This window comes from Talpa occidentalis, unplaced genomic scaffold (genome assembly GCF_014898055.3).
Source record: "Talpa occidentalis isolate TD23 unplaced genomic scaffold, MPIMG_talOcc4v2.1 talOcc4.14, whole genome shotgun sequence".
NCBI lineage: Eukaryota > Metazoa > Chordata > Mammalia > Eulipotyphla > Talpidae > Talpa > Talpa occidentalis.
Genome location: NW_023601433.1, coordinates 51,851,653 through 51,876,279, shown reverse-complemented (window position 1 = coordinate 51,876,279; position 24,627 = coordinate 51,851,653). Strand labels below are relative to the sequence as shown.

At 39.6% G+C, this 24,627-nt stretch overlaps 1 protein-coding gene and 1 long non-coding RNA gene across 4 annotated transcripts; one reads left to right on the top strand and one right to left on the bottom strand.

Moving 5' to 3' along the window:
* The first annotated feature begins 786 nt into the window (after positions 1-786).
* On the top strand, positions 787-8,617 carry IDI1 (isopentenyl-diphosphate delta isomerase 1). 3 transcript variants are annotated; one of them, XM_054695053.1, is made up of 5 exons: positions 787-873; positions 4,473-4,645; positions 5,245-5,337; positions 5,812-5,942; positions 7,099-8,617. In XM_054695053.1, the coding sequence occupies exons 2-5, from the start codon at positions 4,504-4,506 to the stop codon at positions 7,414-7,416; spliced, it is 684 nt and encodes a 227-aa protein (XP_054551028.1). In that variant the 5' UTR covers positions 787-873; positions 4,473-4,503; the 3' UTR covers positions 7,417-8,617. The 3 variants fall into 3 exon arrangements, with proteins under 3 accessions (XP_054551028.1, XP_037366431.1, XP_037366430.1); XM_037510534.2 differs by lacking the exon at positions 787-873 and adding an exon at positions 1,039-1,106; XM_037510533.2 differs by lacking the exon at positions 787-873 and adding an exon at positions 1,140-1,201.
* Positions 5,722-24,241, bottom strand: LOC119244644 (uncharacterized). Its single transcript, XR_005125097.2, has 3 exons — positions 24,065-24,241; positions 12,172-12,351; positions 5,722-5,931 (listed from the first exon to the last, which is right to left on the bottom strand). It is a non-coding gene; the product is annotated as an uncharacterized LOC119244644 (long non-coding RNA).
* Between the last annotated feature and the right edge of the window lie 386 nt (positions 24,242-24,627).

Sequence of the window (24,627 nt, the reverse complement as noted above, 5' to 3'; positions counted from 1 at the left end):
GTGGTAAGGTCTGAGCACCCATTTAAAGACCAAGGGTTCCTTTTATACACAACTGTGTCCATATCTGTTACATTGATAGCATCGTTTTTCAGCAGGCACAGCCATTTGCAGCAAAGTTCCCAGACAAGGGGAGAAGATGCAGGCATTCAGGGATGACATTGGAGGGAGAGAGAGAGAGAGAGACCAACATGGCCGGCTGCCCTACCTTATAGATAAGGCCCTGGCCATGAATCTTAAAAGGGCAGGAGCTCTAAGTAAGTAAACTTGTTGATTATGCCCGCAATGGAATGTTCATTGCACCTGGGCTGGAAGTTATGCTGCAATCTTTATTATATTCATTTGCTCAATAATATATTTTCTCACCAATACACTAATAACAAATATTTTTAATATGAAAAATAATGTTATATGTAATCTGAATTTTACAAGTCTAACATTCTTCCTTTATTCAATCTACTAGAATAAAATATGGCCGCAGGGGCTTCTCTGATACAAAGTTTCTCTACTACAAATCAACCCTTACAAGGTTCCTGACCGCCTGCCTCGGCGTCGTGCACACTCATGGGGCCTCTTGCACAAGTCCCAGACAAATCCTCCGGCCTTCACTCCCGGAAGTCGGCTTCGCCCGCACTCGGGCCACGGGAGAGGGCGCCACATTTCCGCCACACTTAAAGGGGTGAAGGGGTGGGGCGCCGCTCCCAACGCTGGGCGGCCGAGAGCCCCTAGTGCGCACGCGCGCCCGGAGGACTTCGGCCGGACCTCGGCTCGCCCAGCCCTCAGCTCCCCGCGGTGCCACAGGCAGCCCACCCGCGGCGAGGCTTTCAGGTCGGCGGCCGGGAGCCGCCTGGAGGACCTGGGCGAGGAGGACTCCAGGTCAGGTCGGCAAGCGATCCCACGCGCCGAGTGTGGTGCCACCGCGCGGCCGTGACTTCAGACGCGGGTCGGGGCGCGATTGGCCCGCGGGCATGTGGCGCGCTCTGGCCTGGGCGCGCGCGGTTGGGCGCCCAGCGCCGGGGGGCGTGGCCTGGGGCTGGGGGGGCTCAAGAGCGTATCCTGCGAGCTGCGGGCGCCACGGACCCTGAGGCCTCGGGACGCCGGCGACTGAGGTACCGGGTGTCTGATGTCAGGGCATCGCGGGGCGGCCAGAGAAACGGGGTGCAGTGGCGTTCCGCGGGCACAGATGGCAGGGTGGGCTTTCCCGGTGAGGAGGGGTAAGAGATGGGGTGCAGGTGTGGGTTCTGCAGGGCTTGGACGGCAGTTGGGGGTCCCTGCGGGAGAAAGCAGCGGGGAGGTGGGCCCCGCAGGAGCCCGCGAGGGAGAGACCTGGGAGGCGCCCGGCTCCGGCGGTGCTGTGCGGAGCCCTACCCCGTGTTAGGGGCGCCTCGGGACTCCAGCGGGATTGCACAGACCCCACCCATCTTTTCGTAGCATCTGACCGCCTCCGTGTTGAATCGATGTCCAGGTGACTCGCGCCTGCAGGTGCTCCCTCCTGGCCCCCAGCGGGAGCATCCCCGGGGCGCGGGGTGCATAGTAACACGTCGTAGCGTGCGTGGGGGTCGTGGTGGTGGATGTGCACAGTGGTGGAGCTGCAGTGCTGCAAGTGCACAGCGGCGGATGGAGCGGCGGGGACGGACTGGTACAGTGGGGCGTTTAGGTGATGCTTGACAGGTACAGGGGTAGATACGTGCGTGCAAGGGCAGAGAGGAGCCGGCTGGAGGCTGGTAGCCCAGCAGAGTGGGAGAAGCGGGTTGGTGGTGAAGGCCGAGCTGGAAGGCAGGTGTACACACCGTGGCACCTGGTGCAGGGGATGCATTGTTACTTCACTTGTCCCTAGAGTCGCTAAGTGAAGATACCTCAGTCTTTGGGGAGTGTGACTTTTAGGGAGGGAAATGACTGGAAAGTCTGGTTTCCATGTCAGTGTGGGAGGCAGTTGAGGTAGCTCTGACAGTGAACAGGTCCCCTTATCAACCTGTCTGCTGGTTTAAGAGGTGACTTGCAAGTTTCGTGGTGGGTAAATGTTCACATGCCTTTTAAAAGGTGTTTGTATATGCATGAGTCTATAGACTTGTGAAATCAACTCTTTTTAAGTTTAAGGCATTTTAGATTCTGAAATGAATCCTTTTGTCAGCTACTAGTGAGCAGTAAAAAGGAAAGATCTTCATCTACACATGAAAGCATAGCAGAACTTTAGTGGAATGTTGAATATGAAATTAAGTCCCAGAAGTCTCAAAAGTATAATTCCCCTATTTACAAAGTGTTCAAAAACAAACTATAGGCTATGATGACTTAATTTATATTACACTAGCCTATAAAAGTAGGCTACACTTTCTAGCCCATTGTAAAATCCTATTTCTGTATACGTATATCTATGCACATGTATGCATGATATAGATATACATTATCTACAAGGAAATAATAGAGACAAAAGTCACTAACTTTTGGAAGTGAGGCAGAAGGGATGGACAGCATCACATTCTGTAACTACTCTTGTTTTTTTTCGGTTGGGTGAAGTGTTCCAGGATCTTCTGTATATTATCTTAAAATGAACTATCTTGTGATTATAAAGTTCAGTCTTAAAATCTGAAACTGGGGGAAAGAGAACATGACTTGGAACATTGTTATATTCTGTAGTAATAGAATCTACCTTGGTGATGCACTCAATCTGTATTAAACTAGCCTATAAAAGTTGTAAATATGTATTTTTTAAACGAGGCTAACTTTGAAGTTGACTTAAAATATATCTTGCACAATATTCATCTTGCTCTCTGCTTTTAGTTATTAAGGTGGTTTTCCATTTTTTGCGCTCATTTTGTCATATCTTCACTGATTCCTGACACCTCCTCTCTGGCAAACACACAGTTCACTCCAGGCTGTATTTAGGGTGAGAGCCTTGTATCAAGTGGCTGCTTTGTACTTACACATAGTTGAAAGAAAGTCGCTAAGTAGAACACATAGAAACTTCAAAATATATAGTATATATTTTATATACACATCAACTCAGGAAACTGAGGATAAACTATGCATTAGATGCTTTGAAAAATGACAAGTACTGAGAGCTTAGAAATCCTGGATATGGATGTGTAAAAAAGATTGAGTTGGGCTATAGAAATGCTTACGTGAGTGCTTTAAATCACTGGGAAGAGAGAAATCAAGGTTCAGAACTTTAAGCCTCAATGGGATGTACTCCATCAGCTAGATCCTGTGGACCAAATCTGGCTCTATTGCCCTATTTTGTTATTTCCTGTGACCTAAGAATATTTTTTTCATTTTTAGTTGTTGTTATTGTTGTTTTTGGTTTTTTTCTTTTGGGGGGGAGGGGGTACTGAGGGGAGAAATCAAAATATTTCATTGTATGTGAAATTCAAATTTCAGTATCCATAAATGAGGTTTTATTGAAACACAGACATGTCAATTGAAGCGTTGCTTAGGCTGCAAAGGAAGTAGGATACACTTTCTGGCCCTTTATAGGAAAAATTTGTGAACACGACCCTAAATATCCATTGACTATGATGAATTAAATTCTCTTTTGTGCATCTGGATGGTTTTAGTTCTGTACTGCTGTTGGGAGAATTGCCACACAATTTGATTAAGAAACCTTGGAGAAAACTAGATTAACTAGTTACTGGGATATTGGTAAAAGGGGTAAATATTGGGATATTGAACGTTGGAGAATGAATTTCAGGTGTGTGGTTTTCTTGAGCAACGACAGAGGCAGGGAAGTATTTGGGATGGTTATGGAAATAGATAAGAGAGAATGTAGAAACTTGTTGAAAGATAGGATGAAAAGTTAGGTTGAGACTAGATCTTAATGGACATACACCTAAGGAAGAAAAGTATATAAAGGGGAAAACATTCACTGCCACGTGCTGCAGAGGTTTCATGATAAGAATTTAAGTGAACATTGAGTTTAGCAGTTAAGAGATTGACAACATAAATGGCCCACTTTGGTGGCCTGTAGGAGACATGATGACTGAGATGAAGTGAATGATGGACCAGAAGTATTTTTTTTTTTTTTTAAGATTTATTTATTTATCCACGAACTGGGTACAGGTCAGAGGCACGAGAGGGAGGGTGAGAGAATTCACCAGAGACAGAGCCGGGAGCAAAACAGGCAGACAGACCAAAGACACTGCTGAGGGGAGCAGAGGGCGAGGAAGGAGAAGACTGCCAAGCCATGTGGGTTTCTCCCTGGCAGGCCAGAAATCGAACCTGCGCTGCAGAGGCTGCAGACAGCTTCACAGCACGGTGCTCAACCCGCTGTGCCACCGGGGAGGCCCTGCACCAGAAGTATTCCTGGGGACCTGATAGGGATGAAGATTCTTGCAAATAAGAACAAGAATCATTCCTACCTTTGGCAATGACTAGATTGCTTTCTGGGCTCATAGATTTAGAATTGTTTCTTCAAAGTCTTTATACAACATGCAGAGAAACATGGTATAATAGCCTATCCTTCTCTTCTTTTTTAATATTAGGATTCTAGGACAGATTAGACATACTGTGACAATGCCTGAAATAAATACCGACAAACTCGATAAACAACAGGTTCAACTCCTGGCGGAGATGTGTATTCTTATTGATGAAAATGACAATAAAATTGGGGCTGAAACCAAAAAGAACTGTCACCTGAATGAAAACATTGATAAAGGTACTGTTTTAAAATATTCTATTTAAAAGTGTTTTGCCTAAGCATTACAGGTCAACTGAGAAAAGTACTCAGTAAAGGAGATGTGATTTTTTTAAACATATGATTTAGTTCTGATTAGTTAAGATGTGTAATAGTAGAACCAACCTTGCTACTTTCCCTGTATAACAGCTGTTTCTTTCCAGTTCATGTCTTTTACACAGTTTATTCAGGGTTTTTTGGGGTTTTGTTGTTGTTGTTAAGGGGAATAGTGTAATCTTGACAGAATATCATTTCTCAGGCTTTTCTCATAAATGGAGAGAGGTGTCATCAAGGGAAGCACACACCTTCCTAACTTTCTCATAAGTAGACTGAGGCCAACCTAAAGGTGTCTGGAAAGGAATTTGGCTGGTAGCATAGCTAGCAGTTTACCATATCTTTCACTTGGTGACCATCTTTTTGCATCTGCCTGAGATCACCATCATAGCTATGCGGAGACTCTCCAAATAGAAGCCTGAAAAAAAGCTAAAATGGCGTCAAGTTACTAATACTCTGAACCCCAAATGGAGAATCAACCAAATTACTGGTATTTTTAAACTAAATGTTATCTCTTTTGCTTTTAGGATTATTACATCGAGCTTTTAGTGTCTTCTTATTCAACACGGAAAATAAACTCTTGCTACAACAGAGATCAGATGCTAAAATTACCTTTCCTGGTTAGTACACTTAATGTATGATATCTTGTTGGAAACTATGTTTAGTTTAAATTTGTCATTTGAACTTCTTGGTAGCCAAGGTCCAAAGGGAAATCCTGTGACTGACTTAATTTCATTTTCAACATAAAAGAAGCTTATACAATGAGTGCAACCAAATAAATAGCAATAAAAAATAAGAACTCTTAGATACGTGTTATGTATATATAGATTTAGACATTTAAAAAATCTATACATTTTGATCTCTTTGGTTATAAAGGCATTAATAAAGAACATACTACACATGTCTGTTTCACAGAAATGATTACTGATAGTCCATTATAATTGATTTTAAAAATCCTAGGCAATCATTCTTTTTTTTTGCTGTTATAAAAAAATTTGTTTTTCTTTTTTTCTTATTTTTTGTTTCATTAATTTTTATTGTCTTTCAAACCTATCTTGAAGAAAAGTGAATTTACATATGTTCAAACATTTCAGGTTGTTTTACCAATACTTGTTGTAGTCATCCATTAAGTAATCCAGGAGAACTTGAAGAAGACGATGCAATTGGAGTACGAAGAGCAGCTCAGAGGCGCTTGAAGGCTGAATTAGGAATTCCTATGGAAGAGGTAGCCAGTTTTGTACAACTAACCATACAAACTGAAATCTTTTTTTTTTTTAAAGATTTACTTATTTATGCATAAAAGAACTGGGGTACAGGCCAGAGGTGTGGGGGTGGAAGATTCACCAGAGACAGAGTGGGGAACAGAATAGGCAGACTGACTGAAATACATTACTGAGGGGAGCAGTGGGCAAGTCAGGAGAGGTCTGCTGCACCATGTGGATTGCTCGCTGGCTGGCCGGGGGATCGAACTTGTGCTGCAGAGGCTGCGGACAGCTTTATAGGTTGCATCTTAACCCCTTACGCCACCAGGGAGACCCCAAGCTGAAATCTTTTCATTAAGCATTTTAAAAGATTTTTTAAGTACCAATGACAAAGTAAGAAATTACAGGTAACAAGAAGGAAACTTCTCGGAAAAAACTATTACAATTAACACAGAAACAATAATTTACTACAGTATCAGATAGGACATACACTTCAATATTGAAGTTCTGAGAACATTAGAAAAAGCTATTATCCATTCTAATCAGGCTTCATCAAGAAAAAGCTAAATAATGTTTAGTATATTTGGTTTTCATAAAAACAAAAATGAGTAAAACATACTTTTATATTTTATCCAAAACAGTAAAAACTTTACTAACCTACAAGGTAGACTTTAAGTCATCTATAAAACTCAGCTGTCCAAAATAACTCACTTCCATGGTTCCAGAGAGCCAAGTATTATAATCAACAAGCTTAAATCTTAAGTGTACATTTTCAACATAATTTTAAGTTCAGATGTAGGTAAGTTGCTGATTTGTAGCCTCTTGAGTTATTAGTTAAAATGATAAATTTTTTTCCTCCCAAAAAGGAATATTAAGGAATGAAAAATATTCATTAAGGAATATTAAGATATGAAAGCAATAGGTCACAATTCCAGTTTTTAGGGACTTTTTAAAAATAATTCAATAAAATCAGCTTACATGTTTGGTCTTCTGGGAAAAACATTAGACACCTGGAACTATGTAATATTATTTCCAAATATGATCACCTAGGAGATTAATATTTTAGAATTCCAATTCTAACACTGTAATTCTGTTGTTCAAGGTAGTAATGAAGTATAGTAAATCAATTTAGATGACTTTTTTGTTATTAATGGTTTTATTGTTTTATTTTAATTCTAGGTTCCTCCAGAGGAAATTAATTATCTCACTCGAATTCACTACAAGGCGCAATCTGATGGTATCTGGGGAGAGCATGAGATTGATTACATTTTGTTTGTGAAGAAAAATGTAACTTTGAATCCAGATCCAAATGAGATTAAAAGCTATTGTTATGTATCCAAGGAAGAACTTAAAGAACTTCTGAAAAAGGCAGCCAATGGTGAAATTAAGATAACTCCATGGTTTCAGATTATTGCAGAATCTTTTCTCTTTAAATGGTGGGATAACTTAAATCATTTGAATCAGTTTGTGGATCATAAGAAAATACATAGAATGTGAATACACCAAGAGCGAATGTGTAGACAAGTACTGAAAAGTTAACTCTACTTAGTAAACATAAAATGATTTTGTAAAAATTTGGCTCCACTTTAGGAGAACTCTCATTCAAAACATTACAACCAGAAATTGTGTGGAAAAGACAACCAGTTTCCTAATTTTGTATTACACTCCCCGCATACATACACTGCTCTTTCTAAGAAACATTTATGAGAGGTTATTGTAAAAAAGAGGGGAACAAATAAACTTGTGTGAATACATGGTCATGATAAATTTGAATAAATGAAATTCTTCATTTGTGATGTGTTGAAATAAGCATTTTCAGAGCACGTGGCTATTTGACATATATATATCACTATGACATTTTTATCATAGTCAAGAAAAATGCAATGGGAACTATTTGCCTAGCTACTCTAAAATAGTCAACATTAACTTTCCTATTAACAGATTTGACTTAGTAGAGCAAGTTCAAGGGGAATTAAATGGTATATATGCTAGTTTCTGTCATTCTGATCTGATTGTATGACTTAATCATTCTGGAAGAATCATTTTGATGATTAAAGTCAGGCATTTAAATCTTTTAGATAGTCTTAACAATGAGCAAAGTCTGTATTTTCAGAATTGTATTGTCAGAATTTCAACTGACAGCCTGTTGGTATATGGAAATTGGGTCATAATCGACAAGTTTTCTCAACCTGGTCACTGTTGACATTTGGGACTGGTATTTTTTGTTGTTGAGGTTCATCCTGTGCATTGTAGGACGTTTAGCAGTATCCCTGGGGTTCTACCCACTAAATGTCAGTATCACCCCTTCCCCATCACAGACCAGAGGCCAAATGTCTGCTGAGGGTAGTCATCCCCATTTGGGATCTACTGTTCTATGAAGCAATGCCATATTGTAATGGGAGAAAATTAGGAGAAAAGCTAGTGTTCGTGTTAAATAGATTTGTGTAATGAAATGTATTTATTGACTTTTGAATTGTACCTTGAAAATGCACTTTTTAAAATTCTTGAAACCATAAAATAGCTTTATTATCCCTGAATGCTACATTATAATAAATACTAAAGATAAAAATTTGTTTCATACAAAGTTAAATGTTTTATAAATTCAATAGAAAAATCCATTTCTTGTTATTGCTGAATAGTTTATTTCAGGCAAATTTGTATAACAAGTATTTATTTTAAAGAAAAACAATAAAGAAAATTACCCACTTTAATGCCGTTGTCTAGTTTGTTAAAATTTTATACAAAAATAATAGATTAACTTGACAGTAGTAGCTAGTAGTAGTAGTGGTAATAGCAGCTTACAATACTCAGCAAATGTTAGATACGGCTAAAACAGGTAGGTATGACTATTCTTTGACCTGATCAACTCCTTAGCATTCCATCTTTTTAAAGCCAATTAAGGCTAAAATTTTTTTTTCTAAATTGCTTAAAATTCATTTTGCAAAATATATAACTCTTTGATGCAGTACAGGCCACTGACAGCTCTTGAGGACTAGATACAGAGCAGAGGTTATCTTCTATAAAATTGCTTCATCTGTACCCACACCTGTATATATCCCAGAAAACAAGGGCGAAAAAGAAGGTATTGTAGGAAGAAGGAACACATTTTTCTTAGTGGCCCAAGCAGGCAGGGCCAGGTACACATGAAAGGACAAGTCCAGTAACGCTGAAGCTCAGAAGCAAGTTAGTAGATGACTGGGTTGTGCCCCAGATAATTCTCAGGTGGAAGCTGTCCTGTCAGCTCCCTGGAGATGCTTGCTTGATGTTTCATTCCCGCAGTGAGTTGGTCTCAGGGTTGGGAAACCTCTGTTCTAATTCCCTGACTCCCTTCTTTTGACAAATGGGGTGTTTCCTTAATATTTCAAAATGCCTCTTCCTAATTCCTGCCTTTTCAACCCTAAAACTGTATTTCTAACTCAACCAATTTTACAGAGTGAGCTTGGTATAAATTTGTGCATATTTAAATGTGCTAACAAATAGCTTTCTACTGTATAACTTTATACATTCTATTTACATATCCAAACGCTACAGACTCCAAAATTTAAATCTCCATGGAATTCTATTCCATATTGCTATAGCCGGCTGCCCATATGACAACTCTCCTTGTATATGAAATAGTTATCCCGGGCCTCCCCTGGTGGCGCAGCAGTTGAGCGCTGGGCTGCGAAGCTGCCCGCAGCCTCTGTAGCACCGGTTCGATCCCTGGGCCCGCTGCTCCCCTCAGCAATGTATTTCGTTACCCTGCCTGTTATGTTCCCCGCTCTGGCTCTGGTGAATTCTCTCACCCTCCCGCACTTCTGACTGTACTCAGTGCTTGTATAAATAAATAAATCTTACTAAAAAAATAGTTATCCCACACTAAGGTTGAGCTGAATGCTATCCACACTCTCGACAGTGGCTGAAACCAATGCCTGGTAAGAGTACAAGCACTTGACAGGTTAGAGCTGATAGTTGTTAAGGTTGTAGGGATTTACATAGAGTACTGGGTAGGAATGAGTCCCAGACGAGAGCTAAACTCTGCAAAGAAATACCCTTGTGTCCTAGCTGTCAGTGAGAAAGCAACTAGCTTAGAAAGAGCAGTTCCTGGAGTTTGAAAGTGAATAGACATGTTTGAGGTCTTCACCCCCACTAATCTGGAAATTGTCACATCCAACCAGTCAAAGGCAGGGAACTCAGACATACCTTGGGTATGTCATGCCCACGGGTGAGAGCTATCCTTTAGGATTATGAAAAACCTGAAAAAGACTGACCCAACACTCAGCCTCAGCAGAAAATTATTTTTGTTCCCTTTGGTGAAATTGTCAGCATTTCACTTGCTGAAATGGCCTCAGCATTACACTGCCTGCTGGGAAAATGTTCTACCCATTTGGAGCTGATGGGAATGATACCATTTGCTGCTATGAGAGGCTCTGACCCTGGAGCTGGACACCAGTCAAATTCTCTGAGTTTCCATACTCAACAACCCATCAAGCCTCATGATGATGACATGCTGTAGGTGGCGCTACCCATGCTATCTTGACAAGGTCCAGGCATTGGGGGAGACTCCCGAGAAGAGGGGAGTTCTGCACTTCCCAGAAGATCTGAATAAGGGAATTTCCACAGCAATACCTACTAATACTCTTCTGTTTGTTCTTGGTTAATGCAAAAGTATGTTAGTTATAAATTGGCTTGTGAAAACCTAATTCGGACCAAGGCATTAATTGGCCTGTTGTTGTTACGCTTGAACTATTACAAAAGAAAGTAAAATTGCTAAGGTATAGTTAGGAAAGAAATGTTTTGGCCCTGAGAACTATGGAGAACAAGATGTCCGGAACCAGCTGTGCTTGGCAACCATAGCCCACCCAGGGGGTACGTGTTTGCAGAAGCAGTACATTTCCTGGTGTCTGCAAAAGGTCAATAGTTCGCGGTTGTGTGGAGATTAGGTATTTCTAGTTAAGAGTTAGGCTTCAGTGGAATTAAAATAGATTTGATGAGTTACTTTAGGCCACTTTGAAGTAATTGATAAATTAGCTAAGTTAATTGAGTGCTAGGGAGATAGGTTGATTTTAGTAATAGAATATAGGATAGGACTTTCACGCCCACTCCGAAATTAGGAAAGTTTAATAGGATGATTAATTGTTACTGAATATTGTGCTGTCTTAGATAATTGATCATGATGGGAAATGAGTTGCACCAAGAAAACTAATTGTTCCTGATGTTTTTCTTAAGGTGATCAAAGAAGTGCCCTTTTGGTATGAGAACAAGAGGGTCTCTATATGTTCATGAGAAAATATGTAATGATTGTCTTTGTTTTGGTTCAATGCTTATGATGATGTAATCTCACGACCCGCTGAGACCCTCAGCAGGAGATACTTGCACCTCATCAAGTGTCAATGTCTCCTCACTACCTCATCTACCTCATCTCACCCCTCCCCTCATCCCTCAGTTTTACCGACGCCACCTCATCCTTTCAGGGACTCCTGACACAACATTTTGCCGGAGCTGGCTTTTGGCAGTGACATTGGGACATATTGATGCCAGGAGAAGCCAACTCCAGAGAGACATGATATGTACCTTGTCCCAGTCAGCACCTGTCTTTCAACTTATCTCTGTTACTCAGCAAGTATCTCATGTCTTAAAGTCTTCATTTGATCCTGGTTAATCCTTTGCTGAGCATACTTCATCTATTTCCACATGTCCACATTCCTTCCCCTTCTGTTAATCTTACCAAAGCACTTATTCTGGTACCCGTTCAATCCCCTTTGCACTTGATGTGCTACACTTCAGCTTCACCAGTGGAGCCTTTCGTCCCCTATGCCCACCTCAGCACCCTTTCACCTTCTCTAGGAAGTCCTCTTCTTGATTTCTAGGGAGATGAACTTTCGAGATCTCAAAAAGTAGTAAACTGAGTCACTGAGAGAAGACTCTGGGAAGGAAATGTTATGCATCAGGGAGATAATTTAGTGCAAAGAGTTTTTGTGCTTTTAAGGCTTACAGAAAAATCTAACCTAGAATTTTGTTATGAATCATAGCAGAAGCAAAGAGGACACCATACTGAAACCTGGGGTCAGTCCCAACCTTCAGCCCTTCTCTTTCTGTCCCCTGAGAGGAGGCTGTGAATGTGGGTTTAGGGCAATAAGTGGAGACAGAACACTTTGGTTTCAATCTCTTTCCACAAACCAAAACTCAAATATTTTCTATGTAATATTTTTCCTTTATAGAGGTAACATTTGTTCACAATACTTTATATGCTTTAGGGAAATAGATTCATACCTCCTCAGATAATGGCAGTGGTGGCAAGTCCATCCATGGGGAGATAAATGGTGAAGAGAATTTTACCCTGAAGCGTACAAGTCCCAGAATCTTGTCTATGGCAAATGCTAGATCCAACACAAACGGCTCCCAGTTTTTCATTTGCACAGCCAGACTGATTGGATGGCAAGCAAGTGGTCTCTGTCAAGGTGAAAGGGGACATAAATACTGTGAAAGCCATGGAGGGCTTCAGGTCCAGGACCAGCAAGAAGATCACCACTGCTGACAGTGGACAAATCTAAGAAATTTGATTTCTGTTTTACCTTAAACAGCAGACCATTCCTTCTGTAGCTCAGGAGAGCACTCTTTCATTCCCCATCTGCTCAAAATATCTTATAACTGTTATGCTCTCCATACAGATCTTAGGATTGCATATTTCCCTTATCCCCTTCTAAGTCTAGCTGGATTGCAGAGTTAAGTTTATGATTATGAAATAAACAATGAACAAGATAGAAAATAAAATTTAATTTTTCACACACACAAGCAAACAAATACACACAAACATACTAATTTGAAATAATAGTTCTAAATATTTTGTAAGTAAAAAGAATAGGAGGGTTTGCAATAGAACATTGAAATGTAAAACATGAATGATCAATGGTAGGCGCTGCTGGAATCAGGAACATGTAAATGATAACAGCACACAGCAAACAGGCACAAGACAGATACAATTGTAGCCTTTATTGTTTAATTCTTGCAGTAAATCAGAATTCCCAAGATATACTCATTCTCATAACATTGAGTAAAAGAAAATTCCTGAATAAAGTATTAGAAACTATTGTTGAATAGTGAACCTTCATCCTTGTATGACAAAATCCCTTAAAAGGTATTGTTGCAGGTGACGCAGGCAGTTGAGCACAGTGCTGTGAAGCTGTCTGCAGCCTCTGCAGTGCTGGTTCGATCCCCGCCGGCCTTGGAGCAACCCACATGGCGAGCCAGACCTCTCCTGTCTCGCCAGCTGCTCCCCTCAGTAGTGTATTTCATCAGTCTGCCTATTCTGTTCCCTGTTCTGTCTCTGGTGAATCCTCTCACCCTCCCGCGCCTCTGGCCTGTACCCCAGTTCTTGTATAAATAAAAAATAAATCTTAAAAAAAAAAAGGTATTGTTGTAAAAGGTTCTACAGAATCAAATGAAGAAAATAATGCAACAGACCTTTTGAAAGGTCCCCTCAGACATATGTTATTCAAGCTTACAAATTCTATTCAAAGCTTCTGTCAGTCAATAAATACCCCAGGGCTTCACTCTTCTTCGTAGCCGGCCATGTATTGGGTCTCTGGGCCTTCCCCCACTTGTGTAGGAGTTCTCAAAATATCAATAGTTGTTAAAAGTATACATTAGTTTGCTCTTATATGCTTTTTCACAAACCCTGCCTAGTCTTGGGGCGCTAAAAAACCCAAGGGAATGCAAATCTAGTCTGGAAAAAGGCATGGATGTGCCCTCCGTGAAGGAAATAAATTCATGAACAAAAAAAATCATACTTGGTGAAGGAATCTTTATCCACTCACTCAATAGATGTACCTGTGACATTGTCACAGTGCTGGGTGATCACACTTACTCAAGGTTGAAAATAGGGAGTTCATGGGAGATGATAATCCATTCCTGTAGGGCAGGGCCCGTGAATTTAATCCAGGAGATTTAGGTCCTTGTTAAATGTCAGGGTTTAACAGAAGCAGTTTGCTGGGCTGGGCTCATCAAGTTCCTTCAATCAAAGGCTCAGAAGTTAAGAGACAGGAAGCCCATGCCAGGATCAGCCTGAAGGTGGTCATGAAACATTTAGCTACTACTAGGGAGATTTTCTTCTCTTCATTTTTTTTTCTGTTTAAAAAGTAAGCTTAAAAATATTTCAGAATAGATTTAGATTTATAGAAAATCTGCAAATGTAGTATAGAGCATTTCCATATACCCGGCACCCAGTTTCCACTATTGTTCCCATCTGACATCCATTCATTGTTATTTAGTGAAGTAAATATTTACTCGTACTGTCTCTGTTTTAATCTAACATCCTTTTTCTGCCCCAGGACAAGCTTGTGATATTTATCTTATCTTGTTAGTAAGAAACTGGCTGTTTCTCAGACATTCCCTTAAAATTCTTCAGAAACTTTAAAACATTGTTTTAAACATCGTGTAACCAAAGGGCATCTAAAAAAAAAATCAAAAAGAAAATGTTGGGGGAGAAGTAGTTATATTATGGCTAGTCCAGATATCCAAATGGGTTCCTTTGCTAAAACTTGGAGTCAGAAATGAGGTTGAAAAGAGAGGATGGGCTGGGTGGGAGATTTTGATTTATCTTGAAGGTTTAGGCATTAGAGAGCCTAGGTTAGGAGGCTTAGGCTGGAACCCCAGGAGCAGCACAGCGGATGGGATTACTCGCAGCACAGGAGCACCCTTTGGACTCTGTGAGCCCTTACCACACAGACTGGGGAAACAGCCAAAGCCAATGACCCTGTCAGCTGCCCCCAGATACCTGCAGGTGGCTGGAGCATGCAATGAACCACTAGCTGCCCCTGCCCGACCCTCTCAGGACTTTCTGGATGCTTAACTCTGATATTGGTCATGCAACCAGGCACTCCCTGTGCTCTCACTGCAGCTGGTTCTAAATGAACTGGGATTAAGGAGATTTCTATGCACTTTTGAAGCTCACTGTTGAATAAACTTAGGAGAAACTTGATTGCAGAAACATGAAGAGATGACAAGGACGCCTGGGTGGCTGCTTCAATCCTTACCGCATCATCATTTTGTAGAAATGAGTATTATAAAATGTGCTGCAGCTCTGGAAACTGTATTTCTCTAAATATTCATATTCACATTTTAGACATCAATCTTGTTAGTTATATGTACTATAGTTAATAATCATAAAATTATCTATTAATTATACTCATTTTTAAATTACTTTTATACTAGTTCCTCTTTCCCTCTTCAGTTTAAATCCAAATTCTGCAACCTACCTTGAAATCAGGTAAACAAAGGCAAGAAAATTTGCCAGTCTATGGGGGGAAGGATAAAGAAAGAAAAAACTTGTAAGAAGGATCCATCATCCCACTGATTCAGATGTTTTATTGCCAAACATAGAAGATCATGGGAATGAAATTATCAAAGACATAGTAGAAGAAAATTGCAAAGAATTGAATGAAACACTAGTGTTGAAACAGCCCAGAGGATGCCAAATCAAATAAAGAATCTGCATGTTGGCATATAACTATGACATTGTAGAACATCAAGTAACATAGGCTATCAAGGGGAAAACAGGAAGATGCTGGAATGCCAAGGGAAGAAGCAGATACCCTCAAATTTTCAAGAAGAGAAAACAAGTCTTCCATGCGCAATAGGAACCAGCCTGCTCCTCCTAACCACTGTGGAGCCTCATCACCCAGATTTTAAATAGAAATTATCTTTGATTCACAAGTGGGTACACTGTCAAATGCAGAGTGGAAGTACTTGTAGACATAGTCTCAAGGCAGCTCAAAACCATCTTTCTCTTGGTCTCAGTTGATGTAACCCTTTTAATTAATAAAATTTGTTGTGGGACTTCCCTGGTGGCACAAGGGGTTAAGACTCAGCACTATCAAGCTGTCAGCAGCCACTGCAGCCTGAGTTCCATCCCCAGCCAGGAAGTTAACCTTACCACTTGGCGCAGCAGACCTCTCCAGTCTCTCCCCCTACTCCCCTCAGCAGTATATTTCAGTAGATCTGCCTGTTCTGCTCCCCACTCTGTCTCTGATGAATCCTCTCACCCCCTGAACCTCTGGCCTGACAGGAGAGGTCTACTGGGCCATAGCTCCATGGTGGGGATCAAACTCACCTATGGCCTACACCCCAATTCTTGTATGCATAAATACAATTTTTAAAAATCTTTTAAAATAAATAAATGAGTAAAATTTGCTGTGTATTAAATAGTATAAATATATATTCCATTTGCTCACGCTGTCTTAAGGATTATTTGTTTCTGTATTCACAAAGAAAGTGGGTCTGTAATTTTTCTGTTTTTGAATTGTTACCATCTGGTTTTGCTGTCAAATTAGTAGTGATTTCATGAAGTGAATTGGGAAGTGTTCCACTTCTTCCATGTTTCTGAAGAAATTGTGCAGAATTAATGGTCTTTATTTAAATAGTTAGTAGGATTCCTCAATGAATGTGGAGAGTGTGGATATTTCTTGAATCTTCAATTTCTTTAATAGAACAGGACTTCAATTTCCTTAAGAGCACAGAACTACTCAAGGTGTGTTTTCTCTGAGTTATGACTGTTTGTACTTTTTAAGGAATTGATCCATTTCATCTAAGCTGTCAAATTTGTAACACTCTGTATATTGGCCTATTTTTAGCACCTTTATTAAAATAACTGATTCGGGCCTCCCTTGGTGGCGCAGCGGTTGAGCGCTGGGCTGCGAAGCTGCCCGCAGCCTCTGCAGCACCGGTTCGATCCCCGGCCGCTGGCGGGGGTCCCGCATGGAGTGACAGACCTCTCCTGCCGTGCCCGCTGCTCCCCTCAGCTGTGTACTTCAGTCCTTCTGCCTATTCTGCTCCCCGCTCTGGCTCTGGTGATTTCTCTTACCCTCCTGCTTCTGACTGTACCCAGTGCTTGTATAAATAAATAAATAAATCTTTTAAAAAATAAAATAAAATAACTGATTCTAATTTTTTATCTGAAGATTGTTTTGGTTTTACACACATGATCATGTTTCTGAAAGGTACTGCTGTTTTTCCTCTAAATAACTACAGACATTTAATCTTTTTTCCTGTTTTATCAGAATGACCTGCAGCAGAGTTTGTTGAATGAATGATGGTGATACATGCAGTGCCAAAAGTGAGAGAAAGCATGGTGTGTGTGGTCATCTTGAACTCTAAGCCTAAAACTGAGGTTTAGGTTAAACCTGGCATCCTTGTCTCATTCTCTGGAGAAAAGCTTTCAGTATTTCACATTAAGTAAATCATGTAGTCCTCTTTATCTAATTCAGAAAGTCCTTTACATCTCTAGTCAGTTACTAGTGTTTCTTTTAGTTTTCTAAGATCACAAAAAGATGCTGAATTTTATCAAGCTGTTATTGGTGCATATACTAAAATAATCAAATTAGTATTCTTTTATCATGTTACTATGGTGAACTAAATTGATGGGCTCTGATGTGAAACAACTTTTACATACCTGGACTAACCTGTCTTCCGTGTAATGTAGTATCTTTTTTACATTTGCTAGTTTTGATTCTGATTTTTCCATTTATGTTCATGAGTGGAATTAATAAGGATGCAAGTTTTGCTAATATTTGGTACATTTTGACATCATGCTCACAGACAACCACATCTAAGGTTGAAGACTGGTAAAGCAATTTGGAAAGTGATTAAGACCAGTGGTATTTGTGTCTTATTGGTCTGATTAACATTGATGGTCCTGGAGTTGTCTTTGCAAAGATGGTCATAAAATCTAGATCACTTTCTCTAATAGTTATAAGACTTCATATTTTCTATGTATCATTGCATTAGTCCTGGTAAATTGTACAAGAACTTATCAATTGTCTCAACTGACTTTTTACTGGGGTGTAATATTCTTTGCAAAATCTGAGAAGAAAATGTTTTTCATTTTAACTTTCCCCTGATTAAAGTGAATTTACCTTGGAAATAATAAGCTTTACATTTAATATAATCAATATTATAAGTCCCAAAGATGAAATAACATTCGTTACAGTCAGAAGAAATTTATCTACATAAGAAAATACTTTAAAAATACAGTGATTCAAAAATCTGCAAAGAGCTGATGAGACTCAACAACAACAAAGAAAATAATCCAGTCAAAAAATGGGCAGAAGAGCTTAAAAGAAACTTCTCTGAAGAGGAAATGCAAATGGCCAACAGGCATATGAAAAAATGTTCAACATCACTTGTCATCAGGGAAATGCAAATCAAAACTACCATGAGATACCATCTTACACCAGTGAGAATGGCACATATTAAAAAAACTAGCAACAACAAATGTTGGCGAGGGTGTGGAGAAAAAGGAACTCTTCTGCACTGTTGGTGGGAGTGCAAACTGGTCCAACCACTGTGGAAAGCTGTATGGAGATTTCTGGACCTACTAAACATAGAGCTTCCATAGGATCCAGCAATTCCACTCCTAGGTATTTACCCAAAGGACACAGAAACATCAATTCCAAAGAACACCTGCACCCCTATGTTTATAGCAGCACTGTTTACAATAGCTAAGCTTTGGAAACAACCCAAATGCCCAAAAATAGATGACTGGATCAAGAAGATGTGGTACATATATACCATGGAATATTACTCAGCATTCAAAAAAGATAAACACATGCAATTTGCAGCAACATGGATGGCGCTGGAAGGGATCATGCTCAGCGAAATAAGCCAAAAAGAAAAAGAAAAATACCGGATGGTCTCACTCATAGCAGGAATCTAGAAAACTAAATAAGGGATCAGGAAAATGAATAACTATAAGAAAGTGAAAATCAAAATCAACAAAAAACTATGAACCAGAGACACTTTTAGGGGGGCGGGGGTGGGAGGGGAGGGATTGGGGTCAGAATGGGGGGGCTGCAATTGTATGGGGAATATAACAATAAAATTTATTTAAAAAAAAAAAAAATACAGTGATTATTTGGAGGGAGGCGTTCAATTTTCATATGAAAATGATTGTAACTACTGAATGTTAATAGTGGCAATTTTAGCACTAGTATCAATTTTTTAAATAAATTGTTTTATTTTATATAATTCTTACATCATTTTTCATTTTTGCATAATGTATGCATTTTCATTTTGGTTATATTCCCCATACAATTCCCACCCCCTTTTTCTGACCCTAATACCTCTTCTCCTCCCTCCATCCCCCACTGTAGTATGTCTCTGGTCTATGGTTGCTTGTTGATTTTAGCACTATTATCAATTTTAAAAGTTATAATAAAGTCACATCTTATTAGGTTGCATGTTAATGAGATTCCAATCAGATTTATCTAAGTTATTAGATCTAATAAAGAGCTCTCTTTTTTTCATCTAGTGAAGAATGGAACATATTAGCATTTATTATCCAATAATTATGACCATCAATGGGGTGTAGACTTTTAAAAAGGCCAAACTTGGTGCAAGGGGTTAAGCACAACACTGTAAAGCTATCCACATCCTCTGCAGCATGAATTTGATCCCCACTTGGTCAAGGAGCTACCCATGGCGAGACAGACCTCTTCTATCTTGCCCACTGCTCCCCTCAGCAGTATATTTCATCAGTCTGCCTGTTGTACTCTCCACTCTGTCTCTGGTGAATTCTCTCACCTCCTACACCTCTGGCCTGTACCTCAGTTCTTGTATGAATAAATAAATAAATCTTAAAAAAAGAATCATCATGAAAATAAATTTAAAAAAGGCCAAATTACATAGTGAGAGAAATGATCTATTCTGGTTCATGTAAAAACTCTGAAAATATGTGTCCATCTCAAATGAGACCTGTAAATCTGAAAACCTAAATGCCATTCACCAACACACCTCCATTTCTGTTCTTTATTTATCTGTACAAGCACAATGTTAACATTACAACTTTGAGAAAACAATGTAATCAGTTAAGGTAGAAACCTGGCTTTTGACAATTATGTTAAGTTATCATGCCAGGATATTTCTTTGCGCACCAAAATGTAATATTTGAAAGTATAATCACTTAGTTTTAAAAATATGTGCAGGGCCTCTATAGTGGTGCAAGGGGTAAAGTGTCAGTACAATGAAGGTAACAGCAAGCACAGCACTACAGCACCAATTTAATCCCCAACCAGGGAGCTAAGCCATATGGCCCAGCAGACCACTCCTGTCTGGCCCACTGCTCCCCTCAACAGTATATTTCTGTAGATCTTCTTGTTCTGCTGCCCACTCTGTCTCTGGTGAATCTTCTGCCCCACACCTCTGGTCTATCCCCCAGTCCTTGTATGCATAAATAAGATAAATGTTTTTTAATAAAATAAAATAAAATAAAAATATGTATAGAATACATTCAAAGTACAATTATCTTTATTATAAGCAGATTACTGAAGTATAATCTATAAAAGGAGAAAAGTAGATATAAAGACTAGACACATCTTTCATGCTGCTTATGGTTGCAGAAATTAATCTTTGTGAACAGAAATTCATTTTAAAGATGAACTGAAATGAATATAATTAAGTCTTAAAACACAAGAGCGAATGAGTATTTCTCAAAATTAAACCTTATGTTATACTGTGAAATAAATGATGATTAAGAAAGAAACATTATGCCAAGACACTATCTGTTAGGACATATTGATCTTGCCCTGGACTCCCACTTGCTGGAGACACTATAAATAAACAACTGCACCAGCACTAGGGTCTCTGTTGCTCTGCCACAGCCCACCTTGTCCCAGCCTTCACTAACACGTCTGTTCTTGTCTTTCCTTAATCACCTACCATCCTCCCTCAGATTCTGCTTGATTCAGCTGGTCGGGGCAGAGGCTAGAGAAATCAAAAACATGTAAGAAGGATCCATCATCCCACTGATTCAAAAGTTTTATTGCCAAACATAGAAAATCATGGGAAGGAAACTATCAAAGACATAGTAGAAGACATATGCAAAGAATTGAATGAAACACTAGTGTTGAAACAGCCTAGAGGATGCCCAACCAAATCAAGAATCTGCACCTTGGTATGTCACCATGACATTGCAGAATGTCAAGTAATGTGAGAATATCAAAGGGAAAACAGGATGAAGTCAGAATGGCAAGGGAAGCAGATAACTTAAAATTTTCAAGAAGAGAAAAGAAGTCTTCCATGTGCAATGAGAACCAAACTGCTCCTCCTAACCACTATGGAGCCTTATCACCCCGATTTTAAATAGAAAATATCTTTGATTCACAAGGGGGTACACTGTCAAATGGAGAGTGGAGGTACTGTAGACATAGAAAGTCTCCAGAGAGCTCAAATTCCCCCTTCTCGGTCTCAGTTGTCGTAGCTCTTTTATTTAATAAAATATGCTATGTATTAAATACTATAAATATGTATTCTACTTGCTCATGCTTTGTTAAGGATTATTTGTTTCTGTATACATGAGGGAAATGGATCTGTAGTTTCTCTATTTTGAACTGTTTGCATCTGGTTTTGATGTCCAGGTGCTAGTGGGTTCATGAAATGAACTGGGAAGTGTTCTTTCATGTTCCTGAAGAAATTGTGCAGAATTGACAGTCTTTACTTAAATAGTTAGTAGGCTTCCCCAATGACTGAGGAGAGTGTGTATATTTCTTGAATCTTCAATTTCTTTAATAGAACAGGACTTCAAGTTCCTTATGAACATGGGACTATTCAAGCTGTGTGTTCTATATTGAGTTATGACAGTTTGTACTTTTGGAGGAATTGATCCATTTTATCTAAGCTGTCAAATTTGTAACACTCTGTATATTGGCCTGTTTTCAGCACATTCGTTAAAATTGCTTCTTCTGATTTTTTTATCTGAAGATTGTTCTGGTTTTACATATATGGCCACGTTTCTGACAAGTACTGCTGTTCTTCTTTCCAAAGACTACAGACATTTAACCTTTTTTCCTGTTTTATTGGAAGGACCTGCAGCAGAGTTTGTTGAATGAAGGATGATGGTATATGCAGTGATGAAAGTAAGAGAAAGCAGGGTGTATGTGGTCACCTTGCTCTCTAAGCTTAAACCTGAGGTTTAGGTTAAACCTAAACCTAAGCCTAAACTTGGCATCCTTGGTCTCATTCTCTGGAGAAGAGTTTTCAGTATTTCACATTAAGTAAACCTTGTAGTCCTCTCAGATTCTCTTTATCTGATTCAGAAAGTCCCTTTGCATACCTAGTCAATTACTAGTTTTTGTTTTATTTTTCAAAGATCACAAATAGATGCTGAATTTTATCAAGCAGTTTTGGTGTATATATTGAAATTGTCAAATGATTTCTCTCTTTTTTTAAAGATTTATTTATTTATATAAGAGCTGGGACACAGGCCAGAGGTGCGGGGGGTGAGAGGATTTACTAGAGACAGAGTGGGGAGCAGAACAGGCAGACTGACTGAAATACACTGCTGAGGGGAACAGTGGGCGAGACAGGAAGGTCAAATGATTTCTCTTTTATCATACATGGTGAACTAAATTGATGGGCTCTGATGTGAAACAACTCTTACATATCTGGACTAAACTGTCTTCTGTGTAATATTGTACCTTTTTATATTTACTAGATATGATTCTGATTTCGCCATTTATGTTCATGAGTAAGATTGATGAGTAAGAATGCAATTTTTACTAATATTTGGTACATTTGACATCATGATTTGCGAACATCTAAGGTTGGAGACTGGTAAAACAATTTGGAAAGTGGGGCCTCCCTGATGGCTCAAGGGGGTTAGTCTCAGCACTTTGAAGCTATCGGCAGCCACTGCAGCACGAGTTCGATCCCCGTCCAGGGAGCTGACACACATGGCACAGTAGACGGCTCCTATCTCACCCGCTGCTCCCTTAGGCACTGTACTTCAGTCAGTCTGCATGTTCTGCACTCCACTCTGTGAAGGATTCTGATGAATCCTCTTAACCTTCTCCTGCACATCTGGCCTTTGCCCCAATTCTTGTATGCAAAAATAAATAAAATAAATCTTTCCAAAAAAACTGTAAGGTGATTAAGATCAGTGGTATTTGTGTCTTATTGGTTTGATTGATATCAATGGTGAGGTCGATGGTCCTGGAATTTTCTTTGTGAGACGGTCGTAAAATCTAGATCATTTTCTTTAATAGTTATAGGATTGTTCATACTTTCTACTTCTACATTGCACCAGCTCTGGTAAATTATACAAGAATTTATCAATTTTGTCTCAATTGACTATTTACTGGGGTAATAGATTTTGAATATGCCATTCAAAATCTGAGAAGAAAATGTTTTTCATTTTAACTTTCCCCCAAGATTAAAATGGACTTACCTTGGAAAGAATAAGCTTTACATTTAATATAATCAATATTATAAATCCTAAAGATAAAGTAACATTTAGCTACAGTCAGAAGAATTTTTTGCTACTTAAAGAAAACACTTTAAACATACAGTGATTTTTTTTGGGGGGAGACATTAAATTTTCTAGTGAAAATTTTAACACTAGTATCATTTTTTTAACACTAAAATCAATTTTAAAATAGGGCCTCCCTGGTGGTGCAGGAGTTAAAGACAGTCCTATCTTGGATCCCCAGCCAGGGAGCTAACCCACATGGCACAGCAGACCTCTCCTGTCTTGCCCACTGCTCCCCTCAGCAGTGTATTTCAGTAGATCTGCCTGTTCTGCTCCCCACTCTGTCTCTGGTGAATCCTCTTACCCCCACACCTCTGGCTTATACCACAGTTCTTTTTTTTTTTTTTAAAGATTTATTTATTTATTCATACAAGCCCTGGGTACAGTCAAAAGCACGGGAGGGTGAGAGAATTCACCAGAGCCAGAGCGGAGAGCAGAATAGGCAGACTGACGAAATACACTGCTAAGAGGAGCAGTGGGCAGAAGGAGAGGTCTGCGCGCCATGTGGGGCCCTCGCCCCGTGGCCAGGGATCGAACCGGCGCTGCTGAGGCTGCGCGCAGCTTCGCAGCCCAGCACTCAACCGCTGTGCCACCAGGGGAGGCCCTACCCCAGTTCTTCTATGCATAAATGAATAAATCTTTTTTAAAAGTTATAATAAAGTCACATCTTATTAGATTGCAAGTTAATGAGATTCAAAACATTTTATCTAAGTTTTATCTAAGATTTATCTAAGTAATAGCTATGATATAATAATTAAGAGCTCTCTTTCTTTCACCTAAGGTTGAAGAATGGAACCCATAAGCACTTACTATCCAATAATTGTGACAATCAATAGGATGTAGACTTTTTAAAAAGGCCAAACTTACATAGTGAGAGAAACGTTCTACTCCAGTTCATGTGGAAACTGAAAATTTGTGTCCATCTCACGTGAGACCTGCAAATAGGAAAGCCTAAATGCCATTCACCAACACACCTCCATTTAGTTCTTTATATACCTGTACAACACAATGTTAACAGGAAACAGTGAGGAAACAGTGTAATCAGTTAAGGTAGAAATCCTGGCTTTTGACAATTGTGTTGTCACACAGGATGCTTCTTTGTGCATCATAATGTAATATTTAAAGGTATATCACTTTGTTTTAAAAAATAAGTGCACAGAGCCTCACTGATGGTGCAAGGGGTTAAAGCACTGCACTATGAAGCAATCCGCAGCCGCGGCAGCACAGGGAGCAACTCACATGGTGAAGCAGACCTCTCCTGTCTCTAGCACTACTCCCCTCAGCAGTGTATTTCAGTCAGTCTGCCTGTTCTGTTCAACACTCTGTCTCTGGTGAATCCTCTCACCCGCGCATCTCTGGCCTGCACCCCAGGTCTTGTATGCATAAATAAATCTTTAAAAAAAAAGTGCACAGCATATTTAAAGTACAAT